General features: G+C 35.1%; 1 protein-coding gene and 1 long non-coding RNA gene across 19 annotated transcripts; one reads left to right on the top strand and one right to left on the bottom strand.

Moving 5' to 3' along the window:
• The first annotated feature begins 1,181 nt into the window (after window positions 1-1,181).
• LOC102627593 (protein PELPK1) lies at window positions 1,182-17,418 on the top strand. Of its 18 annotated transcripts, none has more exons than XM_052431915.1 (4): window positions 1,182-1,750; window positions 1,811-1,870; window positions 7,653-7,832; window positions 17,026-17,418. In XM_052431915.1, the coding sequence occupies exons 1-4, from the start codon at window positions 1,343-1,345 to the stop codon at window positions 17,263-17,265; spliced, it is 888 nt and encodes a 295-aa protein (XP_052287875.1). In that variant the 5' UTR covers window positions 1,182-1,342; the 3' UTR covers window positions 17,266-17,418. The 18 variants fall into 18 exon arrangements, with proteins under 18 accessions (XP_052287875.1, XP_052287880.1, XP_052287878.1 ...); XM_052431920.1 differs by having other exon boundaries at window positions 1,183-1,750; window positions 7,713-7,832; window positions 17,026-17,414; XM_052431918.1 differs by having other exon boundaries at window positions 1,183-1,750; window positions 1,811-1,930; window positions 7,773-7,832; window positions 17,026-17,414.
• Window positions 13,254-15,890, bottom strand: LOC102621421 (uncharacterized). The gene is made up of 3 exons (XR_369261.4): window positions 15,597-15,890; window positions 15,102-15,178; window positions 13,254-13,471 (listed from the first exon to the last, which is right to left on the bottom strand). It is a non-coding gene; the product is annotated as an uncharacterized LOC102621421 (long non-coding RNA).

The raw sequence follows: 17,418 nt of genomic DNA, 5'->3' as shown, positions 1-17,418 counted from the left end.
AAAATTAATAATATACTAACTGCACCCGATGAATAGAAAGATCCATTTTCACTAACATATAACTAAGTACAATTTATTTTTGTCCGTACGGAGAGGTTATTTCAACTTAAATATTTAACTTAAAATCTTAACATAAATTTTGAACCATTGATTTCATGCAATCTAATAGTGACATTAATGATGTAGGCAAAACTAATGGAGCCTATTCTAACCCTCCCCAACAAAAAAAAAAAATTATTTCATTACAAAAATGGCCTTATTGAACTGATATAGAATTTTGTATTTTTCAGTTATCCCCCCTCTTTGATTATCGTCAAATTTTAGAGTTCATGATTATCCATATTAAAAGAGAAATTGCTGAAAATATCAACATAGATGACGATTTTTCTTTCTAAAGAAATCCTAGGATACAACTTCGATAATGTTTCTTTTTTATCACATTGCACTTTCATTTTTCTATTTTTTTTTCTTTTTTAGATACTGTATGTCAATAAAGGTTCATTTAATAAAATTCTCTCGTAAATAGAAAAACATTGAACTAGGGTAAAAAAAAAATATATCACCCACCTAAAAGATGTTGCTAGCTTCACCACTGCATCCACCATTAGATCACATGAGATTAATAACTCAAAATTTGTGTAAAAAATTTTAATTGAAATAATCTAACCATAATATAGAGAATTTACTGATAAAATAAATTAATCGTTTAACTAACTCCCAAAAATTCTGAAACGACATCCAACTGAATCTATAATATATAACCATACACTGGATCTTAATTAGCACAAGTTGTTGGTTGATTGTATAATGACCATGTTTTAATATGTTGAATTTTTGCATCAAACCATATATTGCCGCAATGCTCACGCTGGTAAGATTGCAATTCAAAGTAGAGAAAAGTATGATGAATGAATTCAAGACGAAATTGGAAAAAGAGAATAAATTAATGCCATTAAATTTGACATTCATTAGGAAATAAAATTCAACTTGATCAAATCCTGATACTAAGTCGATTTTGGAAGCTGCTAACGCCAAAAGAAAATAAATAATGTTAACTTCAGAAAAACGTAATGGTCTACGTGGAATTAGTAGAAGTAATAGGTTCAACTAACAATGAAATTACAAAACCAAGCATTTATTTATTTTTTATTAACATTTTGGTCATACCAACCCAAGCTTGAAACCCTCTATTCCACACTTCCCACATCTATAAAAACCTCAAAACGCATCAAAATTAATGCACAAACAAACTTGCACCCATATCTACTGATTGTAACAACCAAATATATATATCTTTCATCTCTTAAAGCATTATTCGCCACTAGTTATATACATATCAACAATGGCATCCTTCTCTTTCTCATCCGTTATGCTACCACTTTTGCTAATCGCTTTATCGTCAATGAGCTTTAACATTGATTTGATCGCTGCTCGCCATCTTCTAGAGGCAACGGTTCCAGAAATCCCCAAGCCTAAATTGCCTAAGGTTGAATTGCCACCGTTACCAAAACCTGAAATACCACAAATTCCAAAGCCTGAATTACCTGAGATTCCAAAGCCTGAGCTTCCTAAAAAACCTCAATTACCAGAGATTCCAAAGCCAGAACTACCGAAGAAACCTGAATTACCTGAGATTCCAAAGCCTGAGTTGCCAAAAGAACCAGAATTGCCAGAGATTTCGAAAGCTGAGGTGCCAAAAGAGCCTGAAGTACCTGAACATCCGAAGCCTGAGTTGCCCAAAGTGCCTGAGGTGTCAAAAGAGCTCGAAGTACCTGAAATTCCAAAGCCTGAGTTGCCCAAAGTGCCTGAGGTGCCAAAAGAGCCCGAAGTACCTGAACATCCGAAGCCTGAGTTGCCCAAAGTGCCTGAGGTGCCAAAGGAGCCCGAAGTACCTGAACTTCCAAAGCCTGAGTTGCCCAAAGTGCCTAAGGTGCCAAAAGAGCCCGAAGTACCTGAACATCCCAAGCCTGAGTTGCCCAAAGTGCCTGAGGTGCCAAAGGAGCCCGAAGTACCTGAACTTCCAAAGCCTGAGTTGCCCAAAGTGCCTGAGGTGCCAAAAGAGCCCGAAGTACCTGAACTTCCAAAGCCTGAGTTGCCCAAGGTGCCTGAATTGCCTTCTTTCCCCCATCTACCTGAGCTTCCTAAGCCGACATTTCCCCCCATCCCGAGTCTTCCCAAGGAGATGCCAACTCACTCAACCACCAATCCTTAAATTCCATTTTCTTCAAATGCTTTCCCGAGCTTCATCTGGTTCTCTGCAGATGTATATCAATAAATTATATTTGTTGTTTCTTGTTTTGAGACTTTCCAAATTTGTGTGTTTTCCCTTTTGAGGATTCTTTTTGTTATTGTTTTTAAGTCTGGGATACGACTCGTGATGAGTTCGGCTACGCAGGACTACTGTTGTATTCATTTTTACATAATAAATTGAGTGATATATATTGTATTTTTATGTTTAGCAGTCTGATTTGAGGTTTCTGATTTTATATGTGCTCTATCACGTAATTGCATTTTATCTTCATTTTGACGTCAGTCGAAAATGTATAGGAAATTTAAAATAATGATGATTGCTGTGTCACATCGATTAAATTGGTATTTAATTTTTTGTGATTTTAAAATATACAGAAAAATAAATTAAAGAGACAACTTTTTGTTTTGTGTATTGCCGAACGTTTCAGCATTCGAAGCTAGAAAGACCTAAACAAACTTCAGCACCGCAGCGATAGTGATATTTTAGAAAAATAAACTAGGACGACCCTTTATCTGATCATCAAGGGGAGAAAAATCAGATTTATTTGCTCCCTTTGACCACACAGTCGGTTATGATTTTGTCGAACAGCAAACCGTGATGAGCTACGCGCCCAAAATAGGAATGTTTACGTGACTTTTAGACTAGAGCTGTCACTAATGTTTAATATGAAACTAATCCATCCTGAACTAGATTTACAACTTTTGTAAATGTTTTTTTGCAGAATAAATATTCTCACTTGAGACGAAATATCCCCATTACACAAGGTCCATAAAAAAAATGATTAATTTGCAGAGAGAGTTACAAAAACAAATTATTAAATTATAGAGAGAGCTTACATTAATACCAGATAAGGACAGAAGTTAGTAACTCAATTGATCAATTCTAACAAGGAACAAGAAACAAGGAGCAAAAGTGAATTATATAAAACTAGCTAGTATTAATATTCAAAAACAAAGTAATAAAATGAAATTAATTATTTTAGGCTCAAGTTCTAGCACTTGACACGTGATATTTTTTGGTCTGATTTTTTTGAAGTACACACGTGTGCATTTGATTATCCTAATTTGAGCTTTTTGTTGGGAAAAATCGGGTGGGTGAAGTAGACACGCAATTTAAATGAAATAAAAAAATAATGATCATACAGGGACACCAGAATTTATGTGGTTTGACTTTTAGCCTACGTCCATATATTGTCAGATATGCTAGAATGCATTTACTTATGCTGTCAAATATGCTAAACTTTAATCTATGCTGTTTACTTGTAGCACAGTGCTCGCAAAATGATAAGTTCACCTATTTGAGCCCTGGAAGCAACTTTTGCCCAGAGAGAATCTCCAAACCTTGTTTCCACATGTGGCCAAGTTTGAGATGCACATCATTGTCGATTCTTCTCCATTTGACGCAAAACAAGTAGTAGCTTCTTGCAATGTTTCCCCTTTAAGCATGAATAAATTGGCACATATATTTTCCGCCTCCATCAATACAAGCGCACTTCTGACAATATTCATGATCCCATTTTCCACCTGTGTTTTACAGCCAAGACTATCTATTTGTCCTAAAGACAATAGATTTTTTTTCATACCTTTGACATGCAGTACCTCCTAAATAGTGCAAATATACCATCAAATATTTTTATTTTGATAGAACCAACACTAGCAGTCTCCAAGGTATGATTATCACCCATATATACCGATTCTCCTAAGCTAGGTTCATATTTGTGGGACTATTCTCTCCGAGAGGTCCTGTGCCAGTAGCTATTGAGTCTATAAACCAGACGTCAGATAGTTTTTTTTTTGCCTTCTGCAACCATAACTGCCTCGTTGTATAAAACGTCATCATCATATGAGGTACTTACTACACACCCCTAAGCATTTGATGACTTAGGATCTTTACCCTCTCCTTTCTACTGGTAACTCCAACACTCTTTCTTGACATGCCATATTTTTCCACATTTGTAGCATCTGATTTTCTTCTTACTTCTTAAATTTGATCTACCATGATTGTGACTCCTACTAGGACTACGTTTCACTGACCTCCCTCTCATCATCATGCGCTTCCACTTGCAGCAAACTTGCTTAACTGTCTTCCTAGTTTTTGCGCCTACTCTCTTATTCTAATACAGAGGCTGTAACATCATCGAAGACTAAGTACTCCATAAGGATATTGTTCATCAAGTTGATGATGAGTTGATCATATGAGTCAGGTAAACTTTAAAGTAGAAGGTCTGCACGTTCAATTTCCTTTATTTTATACCCAACGTCGTAAGTTGTGAAAATAGAGTTTTAAGAGTGTTGATATGGTCGGTCATCGTTATGGTTTCCGCAATTCGAAAAGTATAGAGTCTCCTCTTCAAAAAGATATTGTTGTGTAGTGACTTGGCCTCATACAATTTTGTGAGAGTATCCCAAATACATTTCATTGTCTTTTCCTCCGCCACACTAGATAACACCCCATCTGAGTGCCAGGTGTAGATCAACAATTGCATTGCTGTCAATTCATTCCACTTGTCACCAGTGATTTTTGCAGGCATTTCCCCAATTATTTTTGAGCAATTATTTTTCCTCAAGACTAGGTACTCCGTAAGGATACTGTTCATCAAGTTGATTATACGAGTCAGGTAAACTTTGAAGTAGAAGCTCTGCACATTTAATTTCCTCTACTTTATGCCAAACATCGTAAGTTGTGAAAATAAAGTTTTAAGAGTGTTGGTATGGTCGGTCACCGTTTTGGTTTCCCCCATTCGAAGAGTATAGACTCTCCTCTTTAAGAAGATTTTGTTGTGTAGTGACTTGATCTCGTATAGTTTTGTGAGAGTATTCCAAATACCTTTCATTATCTTTTCCTCTGCCACACTAGATAACACCCCATCTGAGTGTCAGGTGTAGATCAACAATTACATTGTTGTCCATTCATTCCACTTGTTACCACTGATTTTTGCAGGTCTTTCCCCAATCACTTTTAAGCAATTATTTTTCCTCAAAATTGCCCGCATCTTTATTTTCCATAATGAGAAATTGTTCCCATTGAACTTCTTAATTTCAAACGTTGCTGTCATTTTGTTAATACCGCACACAAGTTAGTGTACCTCCTTGAATAGTTATGAGTGATCACACGTGTGAATATGCACACTACAAAAGTTCCCAAGAAAGACTGGAGGGGTCACAACGATCCCACTTAAAATCCAAACTTCTTAAACTCTTATTGCCTTTATGACAAAATTTTCCTAGATATGTACAAGACCACACAATTACTTTCACTCACATCACTATTCCCTACTTTGTACTGCAGAATTCTTGGATCGCTCCCATCGTTTCATGTGAATAATGCCGTATACGTGAATAGTATTGTATATGTGAATAGTATCATATATGTGAACAATACCTAACTCCAAAGATTTGCAACCAATGGCTCTGATACCACTTGTTAGGAAAATTCAGCGGGTGAAGTAGACACACAACTAAAGTGAAATTGAAAAATAATTATCATACAACAACACCAGAATTTACGTAGTTCAGTTTTTAGCCTACGTCCACATGCGAAGACAGAAGAAAATATTTTACTAGTAAAAATGAGTTATAAGTATTATAGTATTTTTGTCTCACAGCCCAAAACTCCAGTACACCGAAACTCTGAAAAACACTAGAACTAGAGCACAAAGCTTTCAACACTCTCAACTTACACCTCTTGGCACTCTCACTCTCACCAAAGAAAATGAGATGATTTAAGAGGGCAAATGAAGCCTTTATTTATAGGCCAGGTAATGTCTAAAAATCAAGGATGGTGGGCATTAAAATAATGTAAATTTTCTCTGAACCTTCTACTTTGGTGCTAGAGTCAAAAGCTATATTCCTCTCACTTACTCATGTCTCCCACTTACTCAATAATTTTATGACGAGAGTCAAAAGTTGCATGCTAACCACATGCAATTTTTGCCACATGCATACATATGTTCAACACTTTTACCTGAGTAAATATAAATTGGTAATTGACTTTTACATAATTCGTTAAGATTCTTGGCGAAAAAACGGTGCCCCAAGTACTACATATCAAAATTGTGGCCAACAAACAGGAGATCTTACATAAAATATGATCAAATGACACGACGTTGATTCGTACGTAAATATGCTTTTGATTTGTTCATGATTAATATTGATGAGACACATTTGACCAACCACGACAATGTTTGAAAATAACCAATGCATAATGGATAACATGTGCTTCCAACCACAACAAATAGTTAATCTGGCTTAAAATCTCAATCATAGAGCGTTCAATCTTCTTTCTTGTAGCATTCAAATACAAGGAGAAGACAATCTGATAAATTAATTGAAGAGGAAAAGATGGGAATAAGAGAAACGACATGTGGCTGTTAACATCCATTAGGAAATGAATTCAATTACGTATTAGTTTGTTTTCGAGAAGGAAAGCTACAAATGCTAAAAGGTTGACTCTTAAATAAAAATAAAAATAAATTAATTAATAAGATTTAATTTAGCGAAGCTTATGTCATTTGGTGTTTTATGACATATATATGACCAGAAAGTTATAAAATAATGTTAATTTTATTATTATTATTAACTCAGGCATACATTAAAATTCGAACTCAAGGTTTGAGCCTTAGAAAGGCCGTTCCTTCCCATAGGAACTGGCTTCAATAATCTTAAATAATTTACAGAAAAGTATTGAATAAAATAATCATTCAGAGGTTGTTATTTTAACCATTTACCTTTTTTTTTTCACAGGGGATATATGAAAAGATAATGAATAATCCCTTAATATAACAATTAATTGCAATATAATTGCTTATATAACATATTATACAATGATATATAATCGTTATGACGTACGTGGAATTAGCAGAAGTGAGAGGTTGATGAACTAACAAGACATAAATTTCTTACCAAGTACCAACCCAAGCTTAATTTATGTATATTTTACTATTTTAGTCATACCTACCCAATCTTGAAACCCTCTATTCTACGCTTCGCCACACCTATAAAAGCCTCATAACACATGAAATCAATGCATAAACACATTTGATCCCTTCTCTTTTGATTGTTATTACCGCAACACAATATATGTTTCATCTCTTATAGTCTTATTCGGCAATAGTTCAACCATGGCGTCCTTCTCTTTCTCATCCGTTATGCTACCACTTTTGCTAACCGCTTTATCGTCAATGAGCTTTAACATTGATTTGATCGCTGCTCGCCATCTTCTAGAGGCAACAGTTCCAGAAATACCCAAGCCTGAATTGCCTGAGGTTGAATTGCCACCGTTACCAAAACCTGAACTACCACAAATTCCAAAGCCAGAACTACCGAAGAAACCTGAATTACCTGAGATTCCAAAGCCTGAATTGCCAAAAGAACCTGAATTGCCAGAGATTCCGAAACCTGAGGTGCCAAAAGAGCCTGAAGTACCTGAACTTCCAAAGCCTGAGTTGCCCAAAGTGCCTGAGGTGCCAAAAGAGCCCGAAGTACCTGAACATCCGAAGCCTGAGTTGCCCAAAGTGCCTGAGGTGCCAAAGGAGCCCGAAGTACCTGAACTTCCAAAGCCTGAGTTGCCCAAAGTGCCTGAGGTGCCGAAAGAGCCCGAATTGCCTTCTTTGCCTCATCTACCTGAGCTTCCTAAGCCCACATTTCCCGCCATCCCGAGTCTTCCCAAGGAGATCCCAACTCACTCGACCACCAATCCTTAAATTTCATCTTCTCCAAATGCTTTCTCGAGCTTCATCTGGATGTATACTAATAAATTATATTTGTTGGTTCTTGTTTTGAGACTTTCCAAATTTGTGTGTTTTCACTTTTGAGGAGTTTTTTGTTATTGCTTTTAAGTCTGGGATACGACTCGCGATGAGCTCGGCTCCATCTCCACAGGAGTACTGTTGTATTCATTTTTACATGATCTATTGAGTGATATTTATTGTACTTTTTGGTTTAGCAGTCTGATTTGAGGTTTCTGATTTTATGTGCTCTATGACATATATTACATTTTATCTTCATTTTGACTTTAGTCGAAAACGTATAGCAAAATAAAAGAGACATTTCATATCTCTGCAGGGTTCAAGCTCTACGTTCACTAAACAAACATCAGCATCGCAGCAGCATTGATATATATATATATATATATATACGTAAAATGAACTACTGCACTGTCTCCTTGTCTAAGGTTTAAAATGATGATGATTGCTGTGTCACATCGATTAAATTGGTATTTAATTTTTTGTGAGTTTAAAATGTACAGCAAAATAAGTTAAAGAGACATCTTTTTGTTTTGTGTATTGCCGAACGTTTCAGCATTCGAAGCTAGAAAGACCTAAACAAACTTCAGCATCGCAGCGACAGTGATATTTTAGTAAAATAAACTAGGACGACCCTTTATCTGATCATTAAGGGGAGAAAAATCAGATTTATTTGCTCCCTTTGACCACATAGTCGGTTATGATTTTGTCCAACAACAAACCGTGAAGAGCTACGTGCCCAAAACAGGAATGTTTACGTGACTTTTAGACTACAGCTGTCACTAATGTTTAATATGAAATTAATCCATCCTGAACTACATTTACAACTTTTGTAAATGGTTTTTTGCAGAATAAATATTCTCATTTGAGACGAAATATCTCCATTACACAAGGTCCATAAAAAAAAATGATTAAATTGCAGAGAGAGTTACAAAAAAAAAAAAATAAATTATAGAAAGAGCTTACATTGATACCAGATAAGGACAGAAGTTAGTAACTCAATTGATCAATTCTAACAAGGAACATGAAAAAAGGAGCAAACGTGAATTATATAAAACTAGCTAGTATTAATATTAAAAAACAAAGTAATAATAAAATGAAATTAATTATTTTAGGCTCAAGTTCTAGCACTTGACACGTGATTTTTGTGTCTGATTTTTTTAAGTACACACATGTGCATTTGATTATCCTGATTTGAGCTTTTTGTTGGGAAAAATCGTGTGGGTGAAATAGACACGCAATTAAAATGAAATTGAAAAATAATGATCATACAGGGATACCAGAATTTACGTGGTTCAGCTTTTAGCCTACGTTTATGGGCAAGGGCTGAAGGAAATATTTTACTAGTGAAAAGAAGTTACAAGTGTTGTAGTGTTTTGTCTCATAACCCAAAACCCCAATATACCCGAACTCTCAAAAACAATAGAACTAGAGCTCAAAGCTCTCAACACTCTCAACTTGCGCCTCTTGGCACTCTCACTTGAATTGGAGAAAATGGGATGATTGGAGGGTAAATGAAGCCACTATTTATAGGTCAGGTAATGCCCAAAAATCAACAATGCTAATAATAGAAAATTTCTCTCAACTTCCACTTTGGTTCGACTTGTGCTTTGTATTCTTTCAACACTGGAAATGCATCTGACTTTTTCTTGATTGGATACTCCTAACATCGTCTGGACTATTCATCAATGAAAGTCACCACGTACTTTGAACCTCCCAAGGACTTATCCGGCAATTCCCAAACATCAAAATGAACCAAATCTAGAATGCATTTAGTTATGGTGTCAGATCTGTTGAGCTTTAATCTATGTTGCCTACTTGTAACACAATGCTCATAAAACGATAAGTTTGCCTATTTAAGCCCTGAAAGTAACTTCTGCCCAAAGAGAATCTTCAAACCTTGTTTCGACATGTAGCCAAGTTTAAGATGCTACATCATCGCCAACTATTCTCTCTTTGACGCAACACAAGCATTAACTTCTTGCAGTGTTTCCCCTTTAAGCATGAATAAATTAGCACTGATCTTTTCCACCTTCAGCAATACAAACGCACTTCCGACAATCTTCGTGATCCCATTTTCCACCTAAGTTTTACAACCAAGACTGTCTATTTGTCCTAAAGACAATAGATTTTTTTTTCATGCCTTTGATATGACATACCTCCTGAATAGTGCAAACTATACCATTAAACATTTTTATTTTGATAGAACCAACGCTAGCAGTCTCCAAGGTATGATCATCACCCATACATACAGATCCTCCTAAGATAGGATTATATTTGTGGAACTATTCTCTTCGAGAGGTCATGTGCCAGTAGCTCTTGAGTCTATAAGCCAGACGTCAAATAATTATTTTCTGCTTTCTGCAACCATAACTGCCTCGTTGTATAAAATGTCACCATCATCTGAGGTACTTACTATACACCCCTAAGTATTTGATGACTCAGGATCTTTACACTCTCTTCTTTTCTGTTAACTCCAACACTCTTTCTTGACATGTCCTATTTTGCCACATTTGTTGCATCTGATTTTCTTCTTACTTCTTGACTTTGATCTACAATGATTGTGACTCCTACAAGGACCATGTTCCACTAATCTCCATGTCACCATCGTTAGTGCTTCTGCTTGCAGCGAACTTGCTTACCTGTCGTCCTAGTTCTTACACCTACTCTCTTATTCAAATGGAGAGGCTGCAACATCATCAAAAACTAAACACTCCATAAAGATATTGCTCATAAAGTTGATGATGAGTTGATCATACGAGTTAGGTAAACTTTGAAGTATAAGCTCTGCACGTTCAATTTCCTCTATTTTATGTCCAACGTCGTAAGTTGTGAAAATAGAGTTTTAAGAGTGTTGATATGGTCGGTCATTGTTGTGGTTCCCGCTATTCGAAAAGTATAGAGTCTCCTCTTCAAGAAGATATTGTTGTGTAGTGACTTGGTCTCGTACAGTTTTGTTAGAGTATCCCAAATACCCTTCACTGTTTTTTCCTCCGCCACACTAGATAACACCCCATCTGAGTCCCAAGAGTAGATCAACAATTGCATTGCTGTCAATTCATTCCATTTCTCACCAGTGATTTTTGCAAGTCTTTCCCCAAACTACTTTTAGGCAATTATTTTTCCTCAAGACTAGGTACTCCGTAAGGATATTGTTCGTCAAGTTGATTATACGAGTCAGGTAAACTTTGAAGTAGAAGCTCTGCATGTTCAATTTCTTTTATTTTATGCCAAACATTGTAAGTTGTGAAAATAGAGTTTTAAGAGTGCTGATATGATCGGTCGCCGTTGTGGTTTCCCCCATTCGAAGAGTATAGAGTCTTCTCTTCAAGAAGATTTTATTGTGTAGCGACTTGGTCTCGTACAGTTTTGTGAAAGTATCCCAAATACTTTTCACTGTCTTTTCCTCTGCTACAGTATATAACACCCCATCTGAGTGCCAGGTGTAAATCAACAATTGCATTGCTGTCCATTCATTCCACTTGTCACCAGTGATTTTTTCAGGCCTCAAAATAATTGCTTTTAAGCAATTGTGGAAAATGAAGATTGCCCGCATCTTCATTTTCCATAACGAGAAATTGCTCTTGTTGAACTTTTTAATTTCAAACTTTGTTGTCATTTTGGTAATACCGCACACAAGTTAGTGTACCTCCTTGAATAGTTATGAGTAATCACACATGTGAAAATGCACATCAAGAAAGTTCCTAGGAAAGACTAGAGGGGTTGCAACGATCTCACTTAAAATCCAAACTCCTTAAACTCGTATTACCGTTATGACAGAACTTTCCTAGATATGTACAAGACCACACAATTACTTTCATTCACATCATTATTCCCTGCCTTGCACCATAGAATTCTTAGATCGCTCCCATCGTTTCGTGTGAATAGTGCCGTATACGTGAATAATATTGTATGCGTGAACAGTACCTGACTCCAAAAAAATACAACCAATGGCTCTGATACCACTTGTTGGGAAAATTCAGTAGGTGAAGCAGACACGTAACTAAAGTGGAATTAAAAAATAATGATCATACAGGAACACCAGAATTTACATAGTTCGGCTTTTAGCCTACGTCCACATGCGAAGACAGAAGGAAATATTTTACTAGTAAAAATGAGTTACAAGTATGATAGTATTTTTGTCTCATAACCCAAAACCCTCGTACACTCAAACTCTCAAAAACACTAAAACTAGAGCACAAAGTTCTCAACACTCTCAACTTATACCTCTTGGCACTCTCACTCTCACTAGAGAAAATGAGATAATTCAAGAGGGAAAATGATGCCTCTATTTATAGGCCAAGCAATGCCTAAAAATGTGGGCATTAAAATAATATAAAATTTCTCTCAACCTTTTACTTTGGTGCCAAAGTCAAAAGTTATATTTCTCTCACTTACTTATGTCTCCCTCTTACTCAATAATTTTATGAGAAGAGTCAAAAGTTACATGCTAACCACATGCACATGTTCAACACTTTTACCTGAGTAAATATAAATTGGTAATTGACTTTTACATAATTCGTTAAGATTATTGACGAAAAGACGATGTCCCAAGTCCTAATATTTAATTGTACAGTTGATTGCAGTTTAGCTATATACTAAAGGATGTCGTTTGGTCAAGCTTCATTCAAAATTGTGGCCAACAAACTGAGATCTTATATAAAATATCATCAAATGACACGACGTTGATCTCCATTTTTTTAACACAATATCACATAACTAAACAAAAGAATTCATACGTAAATATCCTTTTGACTTGTTTATGATTAATATTGATGAAACACATTTGACCAACCACAACGTTTGAAAATATTCAATGCATAATGGATAACATATGCTTCACTACTAGAAAAATGAGTTTTACTGACACTAATTTAGCGTCAGTAATTACTTTTATTGACACTTGTTAATTGTGTCAGTGTTGCTCAAGCCAGAACACACTGACACTAATTTTTGGTGTCAGTGATTTTTGTGTCAGTAATTTGTTTCACTATAGTATCACTAAAATAATGATACGATGATGTTGGTATTTAATGATATTATTTACACGTCAGTAATTTATGTGACTATAGTATCAGAAACTGACTCGATAATATAAAAAATTCTTATTATTATTTTAAATAGGTAGTGTTAGTATTTAGTAATGTTATGCTGCTTTTGGTTAATAGTATATTTTTATTTTAATTATATTTTTCGTGTTTGTTGTACAACCAAAAGAAAACTCGAAATATATTTATTATTAAATATCTTGCAACACAATTCATATAATAAACATCTCAAATAGATCACATAAATTCACACAATTCAACTACATCACTATATGTAAAAGACTTAACATATGTATCAAATTAAATTTTCAACAATCTCTAAACAACAAGTGCTAACTACTACTCAATTAAGTTTCCAACCTAAAATAAAATAAATAAATAAAACACAAGGTCACTCAATATCCATCCACGGCTTCATTTTTTTCCCACCTACAAATGCATAAAATCAATTAGTATACTGTGAAAAATAAATCTTAGTTATTTTGAAGCAAAAATACTCATAAATTACTTCAATATGGAAGAGTAGGATTAAAAGAAGCATGTTAAGGAATCAGAAAAAGAAATTGTAGAATGTATACGTTCCCAAGTTAATTACAGCCTGCAATAATGATACCAAAATTGCTTCACCAAAAGTATAAAGAGAACACTTAATAAGTACATCAATATTCAGTAATGATGACATGAGCGATGGTGTCTACAACTTGACGAGCATAAGTTATTTTTTTTGTAATCTATTTCATTGTCTAAATTGAAAGTAAACAATACTATAATATATGATCAAATACATTAAGTTAACAAGCACTATAACATTTATAGTGCCCACATTCAACGAAAGCCATAAATTGAAAAAAAAAAAGATATTTAATGACCTTAAAGATGAAAAATAAAAATTAACAAAATTTAAACGACTAGTGAAGAAATTAACCAAGCAGAGATGAAAAACAGAAATAGAAGGCCACTATAAGCCAAACATTACAAATCAGGTTGCTTTTTAAGACATGAACCCAGTTTCCAATTACAGTACTTTGCAATTCTTTAAAAAAAAAAAAAAGGGTTTCCCAATTACTAAATCTTTTTAGGTTTGAAGTGGATTGATAATTAAATTGACGAAAGAAAGGAAAGTGGAGCAAAAATTAGATTCAAGTATGGGTCAAGTAAAAAAGTAAAAGATAAAAACCAGATTCAGTGCAAACCTGGGTTTCAAACGATTAGCAAAGGAACAACTTTTTCTTTCTTCAATCTAATATTCTTCTTCGAACATGGAATACTAACAAAATACAATTAGTAATTCATAAACATATAGTAAAATGAGATAGGTATTTTTTGAGAGGAGATTGAGAAATACATATTTGATTGAAGAAAGAAAACACAAAAAAAAAAAATCGACCAGGTTTCCTCAAAGAAAAGCAAAATGGGAAAATGGGGGAATAGTCTATAGAAAAACCAACCCACGGCCCTTGGAGAACCATCCTTCTTCTGAGCAAAAATCTATACAAGATTAGCCCAAACCTCCAATATAGTAAAATGGGTTCGATGGACTATTTCTAATCTTTATTTGCAAAGTAAAGCTAAAATTAGAATTGTCTACTAACAACCTTCCTATAGTTTGCCCACTATATTATTACTATATTATTAGATGTTCTCAATTAAACATGTGAATAATATATATATATATATTATTTTCATAAAAGGTAATTAATAGAGAAACTTCTCTGTAGTATTTTCATACCTGTGCCAAAACAGAGAAGAGAAAGAAATGGTGTCTGACCTCGGTGGTAAAGGAACTGCTATGGTAAAGGAACGAACATGGATGAAAATAAACTTGTGCAAACGGAGCCACTAGCATTTTGCAAGAATTAAAGATTTTGGGTGAAATCCTCTCTTATAAACATTTATTTGTATTGGGAGCATGCATACTTCCGAGTATGATATAATTCTATAAAATTTAGACTCCCGATACATAGATAACACGTATTAGCATTAATTAAATGGAAGCATCAACAATAATCAATAAATCATTATGGAAAAAAAATTAAAAATGAAAGGAGCTGAGGCACACCATTGTGATGCAAGATTGACAATCAAAAGAACCTTTCCCTTGTAGATGCTAAGATCAACATCCTGTCCCTTAGCATCCTGCAAATAAGATAAATTTTTATAAAAATTAAAAAATATATTTGTCAAATCCCAAATTGAATTAAAAATCAAAGAAAGGGAAAGAAAATGAAAGGAACACAAATAATAAAAATAAAGCTGAATTTAACAATGAAATCTTGAACAGAAGTTTTCAATTGGCTTGTCATTATATGATCCGATTTCAAAGTGAAAAAACAAGGCCTTGAAACCAAAGAAATTGGCTTAGTTTTTTATGGTCTCAAAAGGGTTTGCTTATAATTCCAAGTGAAATGTTTTGTCAAAAAGGCTGAAGCTTGTCGTGGCGGCAGAGGAGCGGCAGCAGTGACCAAGACGAGCATCAGCAGCGGCGTACACGAATGACAGCAGCGACATACAAAAACGTAATTAACAGATTAACTCCTCTGCAGTATTTTCATACCTGTGCCAAAAGAGAGAAGAGAAAGAAATGGTTCTTGATCTCGGCGGTAAAGGAACGGTGGCTGGCTGGGCTGAAGTTGATGTGACGGCATAAAAGCGGTAGCAGCGACGTACTAAAAGGTGGCTAGCTAGTTGTCGGTGGCTGAAGCTTGACAACAGCAGAGCAAAGGCGGCAGTGACGTCAAGGAACGACAGCCGACAACAGTGAAAGTCGAGGAGCAGCGGCCAGCAGCAGTGAAAGTCAAGGAGCAGGGGAGCAGTGGCAGCAACTTAAGAAGTGGTGTGTTTGATTATGTTAGATTTAGGGTTTCTTATTTTCATTTTATACTTTGAAAAATTATATAGTGTAGTTGTTCACATTGTAATTTAATAAAACAACAAACTATATGTTGACACGTGGTCAAGTAAAATTATTATTATTAACAACGAATTACAAGTTGACATGTGGCAAAATAAAAAATATTATTTTCAAAACTATTATTATTATTATTATTATTATTATTATTATTATTATTGTCCACAAAGTAATTGGTTCCTTACCATAGGAACTGGCTTCAATAATCTTAAATAATTTACAGAAAAGTATTGAATAAAATAATCATTCAGAGGTTGTTATTTTAACCATTTACCTTTTTTTTTTCACAGGGGATATATGAAAAGATAATGAATAATCCCTTAATATAACAATTAATTGCAATATAATTACTTATATAACATATTATACAATGATATATAATCGTTATGACGTACGTGGAATTAGCAGAAGTGAGAGGTTGATGAACTAACAAGACATAAATTTCTTACCAAGTACCAACCCAAGCTTAATTTATTTATATTTTACTATTTTAGTCATACCTACCCAATCTTGAAACCCTCTATTCTACGCTTCGCCACACCTATAAAAGCCTCATAACACATGAAATCAATGCATAAACACATTTGATCCCTTCTCTTTTGATTGTTATTACCGCAACACAATATATGTTTCATCTCTTATAGCCTTATTCGGCAATAGTTCAACCATGGCGTCCTTCTCTTTCTCATCCGTTATGCTACCACTTTTGCTAACCGCTTTATCGTCAATGAGCTTTAACATTGATTTGATCGCTGCTCGCCATCTTCTAGAGGCAACAGTTCCAGAAATACCCAAGCCTGAATTGCCTAAGGTTGAATTGCCACCGTTACCAAAACCTGGACTACCACAAATTCCAAAGCCTGAATTACCTGAGATTCCAAAGCCTGAGCTACCTAAAAAACCTGAATTACCAGAGATTCCAAAGCCAGAACTACCGAAGAAACCTGAATTACCTGAGATTCCAAAGCCTGAGTTGCCAAAAGAACCTGAATTGCCAGAGATTCCGACACCTGAGGTGCCAAAAGAGCCTGAAGTACCTGAACTTCCAAAGCCTGAGTTGCCCAAAGTGCCTGAGATGCCAAAAGAGCCCGAAGTACCTGAACTTCCAAAGCCTGAGTTGCCCAAAGTGCCTGAGATGCCAAAAGAGCCCGAAGTACCTGAACTTCCAAAGCCTGAGTTGCCCAAAGTGCCTGAATTGCCCAAGGTGCCTGAATTGCCTTCTTTCCCTCATCTACCTGAGCTTCCTAAGCCCACATTTCCCGCCATCCCGAATATTCCAAAGGAGATCCCAACTCACTCAACCACCAATCCTTAAATTTCATCGTCATCAAATGCTTTCAGGAGCTTCATCTGGTTCTCTGTAGAAGTATATTAATAAATTATATTCGTGGGTTCTTGTTTTGAAGCTATCTGTGTTTTTCCCATTGGAGGATTTTTTATTATTATTATTTTTAACTTTAGGATACGA

Source organism: Citrus sinensis, chromosome 8, assembly GCF_022201045.2.
Source record: "Citrus sinensis cultivar Valencia sweet orange chromosome 8, DVS_A1.0, whole genome shotgun sequence".
Taxonomy (NCBI): domain Eukaryota; kingdom Viridiplantae; phylum Streptophyta; class Magnoliopsida; order Sapindales; family Rutaceae; genus Citrus; species Citrus sinensis.
The sequence above is the reverse complement of the archived record's forward strand: the minus strand, read 5'-3'. Positions and strand labels throughout refer to the sequence as shown.

Bases quoted from the DNA above. Each gene is read 5' to 3' on its own strand.
- LOC102627593 (XM_052431911.1), top strand. From the start codon at position 1,343: ATGGCATCCTTCTCTTTCTCATCCGTTATGCTACCACTTTTGCTAATC. The intron at 1,871-7,652 runs GTGCCAAAGGAG...CCGAAACCTGAG, and splicing joins AGTTGCCCAAAGTGCCTGAG to GTGCCAAAAGAGCCTGAAGT. The intron at 7,833-17,025 runs GTGCCGAAAGAG...AAAGTGCCTGAG, and splicing joins AGTTGCCCAAAGTGCCTGAG to ATGCCAAAAGAGCCCGAAGT.